Below are 12536 nucleotides of genomic sequence, written 5' to 3'. Positions count from 1 at the left end.
ATCTTCAGATTTTGGACACTGGACCTGTACTAAACAGTGCAAGAACCAAAGGGGAATACTGGACAATGAAGGTGGTACTCTACCACTTCCAAAATATGTCACCATAAAATATTCAAGATTACTATAAAATGATTACTTCTTGATTCTAATTCCATCATTCGCTTTTTTTTTTAAAAAAAAGTTTGATGGACTAACTGGGTGAAATATTAAGATGGCTCCTTGTTCCACTGGAATCTTGTTTCTTTGAACTTTAGGTATGCAATAGTCAATGGATCTATTACTAGCTGACATCACGCACTTCAGTGAACAGATAAAACTGTTCGAATCAAAACTATTATTAGTACATATCCAATTTCTAGTTAATTACTTTCAAATTCATTCAAAAATAATGGATTTGGAAGGAACTTGTACAGAAATAACTTTCCATATATAATTCTAACCAAGGCTGGAAATTAATATATATTTTGACTTACTGAGGGGACATTTTTGTACACTTTATTTCACATGTACCATTTGGTCGCCACCTACCTTCACTTAACTAACACATTTCCTTCATAAAACAAGTCTGAGGAACAATTAACAATATAGTGATATAGGAATGATAGTCAGCCAAGTGGGTTTCTATTATTGGAGCAATTCAGTCAATTTCTTCGTCGCCCTTCAGATTGGCGATTCATCCAACAGCCTGACGAGGAACTGATAAAACTCTTATCTAATTTCAACAAATGAGTTTGATCGATACTAACTCTCTAGCATTAGGGTCATACCACACATTAAGAACTGACTTAAGGTATTAGTAAATAGCATGAGTTGCATTAAGTTCCTCATCACTGTATAACCATCAGCATTAACAGAAAAAAAATTGAAAAATTAGCCGATTAACGAGTATACAATACTCAAGTTATTTTAAACACACAGAAATGACAGCAACTGAATACCTGATTTTTCCCAATAACTTCAGATTACGAGTAAACAAACCTCAACAAATGCTGCCACCTCTTGCAGCACAAGATTCCATTCCAGCTGGTCTTCAGTGTTGAACCGATGTGTATAATCTTCAATTTCATCTGACAGTTCCTGTTAAAATTAGAAACTGCTTTAATGTGTACTAGAGAGTTCTAATAACTAGATTACCATTTTCAAAATGACATATGTAAACTTAACAGTAGATGCAGGGTTTTGATGGGCGAAATTGCCCTGCGCCCCGATTGGGGGCGGTAACCCGCTGGGGCCGGGACTTCCTGCGCCCGGTGCAGAAGTCCCGCCTCAGCCACTGAATTGGACTTACCGCCCCTCAATAGGAGGTGGAGCGCAATCTCGTGCTTTCCACTTCCTTTAGGGGCAAGTAGCTTCGCGTAGCGCTGACGCGCTTTAACGCCCTTCCTCTGCGCTTAAAGTGGAGGGCCGCTGCACACTCTGCCGGGCCTCTGATGGCCTCCAGTAGACCACCAGGACAGTGTGGTACCGGCACCCAAAACGGAGTCGTCAAAAACAGTAAGATGGCGGCACGGAGCGCTGGCGACCACCCCTTTAACTTCCACCCTACAATTAGATGTCGGCCAGCTTCGCGACCTGTGAAGCTGGCGGTGACACCCGCTCTTGCCAGCCTTGCGGGGCGGTAAGGGGTTGGCGTGCGGCAAACTCCCAGGCAGCCGCGCATGGCGATGATGTCATCACCGATTGCGCAGCTGCCCGGGGTGCGCCGCAAATTCCCGGGCAATTTCCCGAGAACCAGTAGCGCCCCCACCGTCCCCGGGTGAAAAATGTCTTGCATCCCATTCGTGCTGCCCAGACGTTAATGGGCCTCTGAAAGCGGGGCAATTTTGGCCCCTTTAAGTGTAGCTGAAGCAGGATTGAAATCTCTGCTATGCTGCAGTTAGTTAAACTAAAACACATCAAAGTAAATTAAAATTAAAATAAATCATCTTCTAGGAGCCAAGTAGCCCGCTTGTGTTGCAGTAGCCCTAAATATGATCCCTCCTACATACTGACATCTGCCAAGAGAGTTGGAGATCACGTGTCCCAGAGTTAGGGAAAGGCGAGGGAAAAAACAGTCAAACACACTTTCACAGAAGAAAATGCAGCTCAGGCTTTAAGTCCTCCATATTGGTGCACATTGATTGTCTAATATCGAAGAAAATTTGTCACTTGGGCAAGATACCAGAGGGCTGCTAGTGCTGATGGACTCACCCCACAGATCAGTGCCTTCAGGAGAGAAGGGAAGAAATGAGGACAGGATGGAAGAAAGTTGCAAGACAAGTATCTGACACCATCAGTTTCATGTACTTTGTTTACTCACTTGCAAACAAGGCGCTTGCCATCTGTGACCTTATCGTGGATGACTGCATCCACAGAAACTTGGCTGAGTGATAATGACAACCTTTAATCGAAGCCTCCCATCCCAGCTATACCTTCCACCACTTGCCCCATCCAGACCGCCGTGGTGGCGGTATAGCTCTCATCACCAAATCATACCTTGGTCTGTCCCCCTGCTCCTCCGACACTTTCTCATCTTCTGAACATCTCGCTTAATCCCACCCCTCATTCAAAATTCTCGTTCTCTATCGCTCACCAAAGTATAATAAAAACTTTATCACAGATATATCCTCACTGCTTTCCTCCCTCAGCCTATACACTGAGTGACTGCTCATCCTCGGTGACTTCAACCTCCATCTTAATTCATCATGCTCTCCTCGGAGTTCATTACCCTCCTGTCTTCCCTTAATCTCTCCCTCCATGTAAATTCCTCAACCCATATTCACGGCCACCCCCCCTTGACCTTGCAATCTCTCATGGCCTTGTTATTCCAACCGTGTCAATTAAAGATAAAGCCATCTCTGACCATTTCTTTGTATCGCTCTCGACCCAATTCCCCTTCCCCAATCCAAAACTAATTCCTTCTGCATCCGCCCCTGGGGAAAAAAAACTCTCTCCAAACTCTCTTACAACTGCACATCAACTCAAAACTGTCCAACCTTTGGCCCTCTTTTAACAATGACATTTATGCAGCCACCGATTCGCTCAATCACACCAGCACCAACACCTTTGACGCCTTTGTCCATATTAAAAAGATTGTTCTCTCCCACGCTGGCCAATCCCTCTGGTACAGCCCTCATCTTCGCTCCCTCAAGTCAAATGGGCGCAGACTTAAAAGGATGTGGTGGACAACTGGTTTAGCCATTCACTGCCAGATCTGGCTTGAACACACAAAACATTTTCTGTTCCTACTCTTTCTTGTTTACAAAAACTGCTTACTATTCCAGGATCATTCTGGATTGCAAAAATAACCTCTGGCTGGTATTCTCTATTGCTCACCGTCTCCTTAAATCACTCTTCACCACACTCACCTCCAACAAGTGTGAGAAGCTTATGGACTTCTTTGTCTCAAAGACTGAGACCATCCGATCAGCTGCCTCTGCGAGTTCCCTTCCTTCACCTTGCCCACAGGGCCAAACTTCATCTGACGCTCCAACCTGCCCTAGCCCTAAACGCACATCTTTCTCTAGTTTCTCTTTGATCTCCTCTCTTGATCTCTCCAAGCTTATCTTGTCCATGAGACCCACTTCCTGCTCCCTTGACCCTATTCCCACGAAACTGCTGACTACCCAACTTCCTTTTTTGGCTCCCATGTTAGCCTACATTGTTAACAACTCTCTCCTCAAAAAAAAACCCTTGACCCCACTTTGTTTGCTATCTATTGCCCCATCTCCAACATCCCTTTCCTGTCCAAAGTACTTCAACGTGTTGTCACCTCTCAAATCCGTGACCATCTTTCCATAAATTCAATGTTTGAATCCCTTCAATCTGGTTTTCACCCCTGCCACAGTACCGAACGGCTCTCATCAAAGTGAGTGGGACAAATGTAAACTATCCCTCCTTGTCCTCTGGACCTATCTGCAGCCTTTGACACAGTTGACTACTCCGTCGTCCTCCTCCAACGCCTCTCCACCATCATCCAGTGAGGTGGGACTGCACTCGCCTGGTTCCATTCTTATCAATCTAATTGTAGCCAGAAAATCTCCTACAATGGCTTCTCTTCCCACTCCTGCATCGTTACCTCTGGTGTCCCCCAAGGATCCGTCCTTGGCCCCCTCTTATTTCTCATCTATATGCTGTCTCTTGGCGATATCATCCAAAAACAGTCAGTTTCCACATGTACGCTGACGACACACAGCTCTACCTTCTCCACCACTGCTTGCATATCTAAATTGTCAGATTGCTTGTCCAACATCCAGTACGAGATGAGCAGAACTTTTCTCCAATTAAATATTGGGAAGACCAAAGCCATTATCTTTGGTCCCTGCCATAAACTGCTTTCCCTCATCACTGACCCTCTCCCTCGCATCAATTGGAGGGTGAGGGTGTTCGCAACCTAGGTGTCATATTTGACCCTGAAATGAGTTTCCAAGCCACATATCCGCAGCATAGCTAAAACTGCCTTTTTCCACCTCTAACATTGCCCACCTCCGCCCCTGCCTCAGCTCTTCTGCTGCTGAAATCCTCATTCATGCCTTGGTTACCTCTAGATTTGACTACTCCAACTCATTCTTGGCTGGCCTCCCACATTCTACACTACGTAAACGTGAGGTCATCCAAAACTCAGCAGCTCGCACCAAGTCAGAATCACCCATCATCCTTGTGCTTTCTGACCGATATGGCTCCCGGTTAAACAACACCTCAATTTCAAAATGCTCATCCTGGTTTACAAATCACTCCACGGCCTTGCCCATCCCTATCTCTCTAATCTTTTTCAGCCTTACAACCCCACAAGATGTCTGCGCTCCTCAAATTCTGTCCTCTTGAACATCCCTCATTATAATTGCTCAGCCATCGGTGGCCGTGCCTTCAGCTGTTTGGGCCCCAAGCTCTGGAACTCCCTCCCTAAACCTCTCCGCCTCATTTTCCTCCTTTAAGACGCTGCTTTAAACCTACCTCTAACCAAGCTTTTGGTCATCTACCTTAATTTCTTCATTTGTGGCTCGGTGTTAAATTTATCTGTTTTTGTCTTGTAACACTGCTGTGTAGTGCCTTGGGACGTTTTACTACGTTAAAGGTGCTATATAAATAAAAGTTATTCGTTTATACAAGCAGTAAACAATAATTAATTAAAATTGTGAAAAGTGCACAACTCGCAAAATGGAGGTCGGTTAATTGGGAAAATAAGATAGCTTCAAAGATAAACTGAAAGAGATACAGATCACTGGCAATTCTTGTACCTCGCTCATGTGGTGACTTTTCATACATGAGCCTGGACAGTAAATATCTATCACTATGGAGGACTGAATTTGGTTTATGAACATTTTGCTAACAACACAAAAATAAGTGGGATTGTGAGTTGTGAGGAGGATGCAAAGACACTGCAAAGCGATTTAGATAGGTTAAGTGAGTGGGTAAACACATGGCAGATGCAGTATAACGTGGATAAATCCATTTTGGTAGGAAAAACAGAAGGACAAACTATTATTCAAATGTTGATGGCTTGGGAAGTGTCGATGTACAGAAGGACCTGGGTGTCCTTGTACACCAGTCATTGAAAGCAAACAGACAGGTGCAGCGAGCAGTTAGGAAGGCAAATGGTATGTTGGCCTTCATTGCAAGAGGATTTGAGTACAGGAGCAAGGATGTCTGACTACAGTTATACAAGGCCTTGGTGAGAGCGCACCTGGAGTATTGTGTGTAGTTTTGGTTTCCTTACCCAAGACATAGAGGGAGTGCAGCGAAGGTTCACCAGACTGATTCCTGGGATGGCAGTACTGTCGTATGAGGAGAGATTGGGTCGACTAGGCCTGTATTCACTAGAGTTTAGAAGAATGAGGGGATCTCATTGAAACATATAAAATTCTGACTGGGTTGGATAGACTGGATGCGGGGAGGATTTGTCCCTGGCTGGGAAGTCTAGAACAAGGGGTCACAGTCTCAGGATACGGGGTAGGAAATTTAGGACCGAGGTGAGGAGAAATTTTTAAACTCAGAGGATGGTAAACCTGTGGAATTCTCTACCACAGAAGGCTGTGGAGGCCAAGTCACTGAATATATTTAAGAGGGAGATAGATATATTTGGAGAAACAAAAGGCATCAAGGGGTATGGGGAAAAAGCAGGAATATGGTGTTGAGATAGAGGATCGGCCATGATCATATTGAATGGCGGTACAGACTCGAAGGGCCGAATGGCCTACTACTGCTCCTATTTTCTATGTTCTTATTTACATGAAGTAACAGAAAGTTAATGTCAAGAGCGAAGCCCAAATGATTGAATAGGGTTCTTAAGAAAAAAAATGGTAGGACCCAAGTTTCTGTGAAATTAGAGCATCTGAAAATTCATCAGACATTGAGTTGAGAATAAATCAAATAGCAAAATAAATTATTGGGAAATAGTAGATAGTCTGATAACACTCTGGTATAGTTCCTGGAATAGCTACCATTACTCAAGAAAGGACAGAAGATAAAATTGGCAAAGAAAAAACATTGGCCCTAAATTCACGGCTGCTACGGGCACGTACGACATGCACCCGCAGGGGCTGCACAAGTTCCGGGTTTAGGCATGCACTGCACATGCGCCTTGACAGATCGCACGCATCCGAAAGTAAAGGGCCTTCGCGAGCGGAGAGTTGGGCTATTTGCCCAGCGAATGCACTTGTCTGCTGTAAAAATAAAACGGGGAAGGTGGCTCAACCGTGGCTAACAAGGGAAATTAGGGATAGTGTTAAATCCAAGGAAGAGGCATATAAATTGGCCAGAAAAAGCAGCAAATCTGAGGACTGGGAGAAATTTAGAATTCAGCAAAGAAGGACAAAGGGTTTAATTAGGAGGGGGAAAATAGAATATGAGTAAGCTTGCAGGGAACATAAAAACTGACTGCAAAAGCTTCTACAGATACCTGAAGAGAAAAAGATTAGTGAAGACAAATGCAAGTCCCTTACAGTCAAAATCAGGTGAAGTCAAAATGGGGAACAACGAAATGGCAGACCAATTGAACAAATACTTTGCTTCTGTCTTCACTAAGGAAGACACAAATAACCTTCTGGAAATACATGGGGAACGAGGGTCTAGCGAGAAGGAGGAACTAAAGGAAATCCTTATTAGTCAGCAAATTGTGTTAGGGAAATTGATGGGATTGAAGGCCGATAAATCCCCAGGGCCTGATAGTCTGCATCGCAGAGTACTTAAGGAAGTGGCCCTAGAAATAGTGGATGCATTGGTGATCATTTTCCAACAGTCTATCGACTCTGGATCAGTTCCTATGGACTGGAGGGTAGCTAATGTAACACCACTTTTTAAAAAAGGAGGGAGAGAGAAAACAGGGAATTATAGACTGGTCAGCCTGACATCGGTGGTGGGGAAAATGTTGGAAATCAATTATTAAGGATGTTATAGCAGCGCATTTGGAAAGCAGTGACAGGATCGGTCCAAGTCAGCATGGATTTATGAAAGGGAAATCATGCTTGACAAATCTTCTAGAATTTTTTGAGAATGTAACTAGTAGAGTGGACAAGAGAGAACCAGTGGATGTGGTGTACTTGGACTTTCAAAAGGCTTTTGACAAGGTCCTACATAAGAGATTAGTGTATAAAATTAAAGCACATGGTATTAGAGGTAATGTATTGGTGTGGATAGAGAACTGGTTGGCAGACAGAAAGCAGAGAATAGGAATAAACGGATCCATTTCAGAATAACAGGCAGTGACTAGTGGGGTACCACAAGGTTCAGTGCTGGGACTCCAGCTATTTACAATATACATCAATGATTTGGACAAAGGAATTGAATGTAATATCTCCAAGTTTGCAAATGACACTAAGCTGGGTGGCAGTGAGAGCTGTGAAGAGGATGCGAAGAGGTTGCAGGGTGACTTGGACAGGTTAGGTGAGTGGGCAAATAGATGGCAGATGCAGTATAATGTGGATAAATGTAAGGTTATCCACTTTGGTGGTAAAAACAGGAGGGCTGGTTATTATCTGAATGGTGACAGATTGGTAAAGGGGGATGTGCAACGAGACCTGGGTGTCATGGTACATCAGTCATTGAAGGTTGGCATACAGGTGCAGCAGACAGTGAAGGCGGCAAATGGCATGTTGGCCTACATAGCGAAGGTTCACCAAACTGATTCCCGGGATGACAGGACTGACATATGAAGAAAGACTGGATCGACTAAGCTTGTATTCACTGGAATTTAGAAGAATGAGAGGGGATCTCATAGAAACATAAAAAATTCTTATGGGATTGGACAGGTTAGATGCAGAAAGAATGTTCCCGATGTTGGGGAAGTCCAGAACCAGGGGTCACAGTCTAAGGATAAGGGGTAAGCCATTTAGGACCGAGATGAGGAAAAACTTCTTCACTCAGAGTTGTGGGCATGTGGAATTCACTTCCACAGAAAGTTGTTGGGGCCAGTTCGTTAGATATATTCAAAAGGAAGTTAGATGTGGCCCTCATGACTAAAGGGATCAAGGGGTATGGAGAGAAAGCAGGAATGGGGTACTGAAATGCATGATCAGCCATGATCACATTGAATGGTGGTGCAGGCTCGAAGGGCCGAATGGCCTAATCCTGCACCTATTTTCTATGTTTCTACGAAATGCTTACGACCGATAAAGTCAGGCACAAGCCCTACTTTTATCATCGCAAGACTTTTAAAGCACAGAATACATTTTTCTTAATTTAAACATTTAAAATCCTGTTAAATAAGGGAAGTTTATTTTTTGGCCTTTAAAATATATAAATTTATTTTTCAAAAAAATTACATTTTTGTTTTAATGAATTAATTAAATTCCATTTTGATTTAGAAAGGTAAGAGATGGAGTCAATGGCAAGGGAGTAGAGTTAATGGAAGGTGCCAAAAATAAATGCTTCAAAACTGTAGATATATCTGTAGAACTTTCTAAAAGTACCAAGAACATGAAATCCAATTCACAAAAAATACCATACCTTAACTAGATCTCTGACAAGGTCCATTTTGTTAAGCAGCAGACAAACCACTATGTATCGTGCATAATACCGTAGTTTTTTAACCACAAGCTCAGGCCTACAAAAAGAGAGCAAACCAAACAGATTCAAAGCAAAGAAACATTGAGTGACGTATGCAACCAAGAAATGTGAAAAATGTTTATCAATACAAATTAAAAAATCAACACAAACTGAATTTTCTGCATGTTATTTAGACATATGTTCCTAATTTTGTTGCTTTAATTCAAGAGCATTTGTTCAAATACTAAAAATTGGTGTCTATAAAGGAAAACAAAAACAAGTCTTGCAAGGGTACGTGAGCACACAAAGATTTATATCTAGCCATGGTTGCAACAGAGTTATGCCTGTACCAGTTTGTATTTGTAGTTATAAACACATAAAAATTACTTATGAAAAAAACCACAGGTTATCATACCTATCCTCCTTAGTGACCTGGGAGTAATAGGCCCTTTGTCTTATTGCAGAGTAGAAGGAAAACGCTTCATTCAGATAACTGGTCTCAGAAGTACGCAAGCTAAAGAATGGGGTGGCGGGGAAACAAAGAAAAGAAAGTAAGAAAGCACTATATTGGAAAGGGGGAAGGGAATAGGTTAAAATTATGTTAAAAAGAAATAAAAGCTACGAGAAACAAAGCCTCCAAAATGCTAACCATTTTTAAATGCTGTTTCTTTTTAAAAATCATTGGTTTTCAAGCTTTTTCAGGCCAGGCTCACAAGCATTCACACCTCTAAAGGAAACAAATACTGTTAGGTCTGCAGAAAAGTCTTCGTTTCTTTCTTCAATTGTCTTCCTTCTCCTCTCCTTTCCCCATGTCTCTTCTCTCCCTCCCTATCAGTCTTTATTTCTTCTCTCTTTCTCCTTATTTTCCTCAATCATCTGTTCTTGCCACTCCCCTGCATGTTTACCTTTTCCTGTATCTCATTCTAGTCAGGAAACTACAGGAGTGGGGAGCAGGTTGGGGGCCACAAATGGAGCCCCCCCCGTCTCCACCTCCACTCCATGAAGAGCACACACAAAACAAAATGCTGATCAACCACTTCAAAAATGGTGAACAGCGGCCCTGAATAACATGTAGATGCATTGAATGTGCAGTGGAATGCGGGCTCGTCAGAACTTACGGTGCAGGTAATACCCAACACTAAAGATTTTTCCTCATATCTTGCGGAAACATTGCGGATATACACTAACATTGTAAAATCTGGTTATTAAATTTATTTTCACTCCTACCTGTTGCTGCTAACTGTGGGCATCAATTCCCGATATCACAAAGATAACAACCATAGGTCATCATATCTAAGCTCCTAAAGACAGGAATTCCCACTCCACCAGGATCAGATGTCAATAATAAATATTTTACATTTCATATTACAAGCAGAGACATATTTCTTTTGGCATCATTTCTAGTCACCATCTTTGTGCAACAATGGTTGATCCCCAAACAAACAGGCAAAGCACAGGGTAGGAGCTGGGGCAGAACAGAGCCATTACAACTGAGTTGCAAGAAGTTTAAATGTCTGTTCATTTTCATCCACAAATGCAAAACTGTCTGAAACGCTGACGTTTTGCATAAAACTCAGTCAATTGGCATAAATCCAAGAACGAAAAGACGTGGTGCAGTGTCAGGAAGAATCAGTGCTTTAAATACGATTTTTCAAAGTTGTCATGCTAATTAATTTGCTTTTGAACAAACCAAAAATAAAACTTACTAATAATGGTAGTATAGTTGTCCTATTTTTGAGGCAATTTCTCCAATCTGCCACCGCTTCAAGCCATACCTATTGTCCAGAATTTGCCTAGGATGAAAGATGGACAAATAAAATATACCATGCACACTGCATGTACAAGCATGAGATATTATATGAACTGAACTTTCAAAATAAACTGTACAGATAACTTTTAACTTGGTACTTGTGTATGCAATGAACACTAGTTTTATGGTGCTACTAAAGTGCAATAATTATAAAGCTAAAACTAAAAATTGAGCATGTTGCAATGCTGAGCAAAATACTATCAATTGTTTAATTTATGCAAAATCCATCAAATGCTAGAGTAACATATTGGGATGCTTAAAATATGCACAGGTTATCGATTCTTTATTCAATGTTTAAAACAGAACTATATGCTTTAACTGAAAAGAACTAAACTGTAGTTAGTTAGATATACAACAGTGTAAGATGGATGGTATTCAACTGCGAGCCTCATCTGAAAGTACGACTCATTAAAGTTTGAAAAAAATTGAAATGGTTGCTTTCCCGCCCGTTCTTTTCCAACATTTCCAGGATAGCCACTTGGTATCAGGAATCTAAATAACAAGCTTTTGGCACATACATTTAGCATACAAAAGAAAAGGAAAGTAACAAAAGAAAAAACACTTCTGTTGCTGAACAAGGCCAAGGGCAAATATTTCAGCATTACTGATTGTCTAAAGACCCTTAAATATGACAAAAATTAAAATACAACTCCTTCAATCTTTTCCCTAGACAATTGTGATTCGTAGAATTTCTCAATATAATAATTATTGGTTGTGGCTGCAGTGAAAATAAAGATTACCAACCGTTAGTCTTCTGAAGAACATTTGGCCTACACCAAGTGAAGTGACAATGGGAAGATGTCTCACCCATGTCGAGTGGGAAAGACTGCAAGGTAGAGGCTCAACCCGTGCCAATACAAACAATCTTGGGCTTCACCAGAGTGATATTGGCCAATGGCAGCATGCACCCAACTTTGTATCATCAGCAAACTTGGATACATTACACTCGGTCCCCTCATCGAAGTCATTGATAAAGATTGTAAATAGCCGAGGCCCAGATCCTTTGCAGTACTTCTTTACATACTGATATCAAGCAATCTAAAGCAAATTTAGATTCAACACACTGTACTACATAGAATTTACAGCACAGAAACAAGCCATTCAGCCCAACGACACGAGCCTCCTCCCACCCTACTTCATCTAACCCAGTCAACGTATCCTTGGCCTTTCTCCTTCATGTTTATCTAGCTACCCTTTAAGTGCGTCTATGTGAATCACCTCAACTGCTTCTTGTGATAGTATTCCACATTCTAACCACTCTCTGGGTAAAGAAGTCCAGTTAAATATATACAGAACGCCTTCACAACAAAATCTGTGTAGGACTGGACAATTGAAAGACCGCAAAAGGTGGTGAATAGCACTTTTTAAAACCTTAAATAGTGAGCACCGTCTATTCTGTTCCAATTACATCCCATCATCTGCTGGTCAGAATAGCATTATCAAGCATGAACAAACCTGCAGCACACATATTGGGCCACCCTCCGATACTGGTAATACATGCGTTAGTGTGTACATATAAATGCGTTGTCAAGACACACCATATAGGTCCTGAGATGATGGGGTTGTCATTTGAAGAAAGGTTGAACATGTTGGGTCTATACGCCTTGGAGTTTAGAAGAATGAGAGGCGATCTTATTGAAACGTATAAGATTCTGAGAGGGCTTGACAGGGTAGATGCAGAGAGCATGTTTCCCCACATGGGGGAATCTAGAACTAGGGGGCATAGTTTCAGAATAAGGATCCAACCATTTAAAACAGAAATGAG

General features: G+C 42.0%; 1 protein-coding gene across 3 annotated transcripts in view; it reads right to left on the bottom strand.

Moving 5' to 3' along the window:
• Positions 1 to 12536, bottom strand: part of scai (suppressor of cancer cell invasion) — a 223721-nt gene that overhangs the window by 90907 nt on the left and 120278 nt on the right. For all 3 annotated transcript variants that reach the window (XM_070862672.1, XM_070862671.1, XM_070862673.1), the window contains 4 exons: positions 10668 to 10754; positions 9377 to 9475; positions 8923 to 9019; positions 979 to 1077 (listed from right to left, as the gene is read on the bottom strand). In XM_070862672.1, coding sequence (XP_070718773.1) covers positions 979 to 1077; positions 8923 to 9019; positions 9377 to 9475; positions 10668 to 10754 — 382 coding nt within the window. The remainder of the gene's footprint in view (positions 1 to 978; positions 1078 to 8922; positions 9020 to 9376; positions 9476 to 10667; positions 10755 to 12536) is intronic.

This window comes from Pristiophorus japonicus, chromosome 20 (assembly GCF_044704955.1).
Source record: "Pristiophorus japonicus isolate sPriJap1 chromosome 20, sPriJap1.hap1, whole genome shotgun sequence".
Classification (NCBI taxonomy): Eukaryota; Metazoa; Chordata; class Chondrichthyes; family Pristiophoridae; genus Pristiophorus; species Pristiophorus japonicus.
The sequence above is the reverse complement of the archived record's forward strand: the minus strand, read 5'-3'. Positions and strand labels throughout refer to the sequence as shown.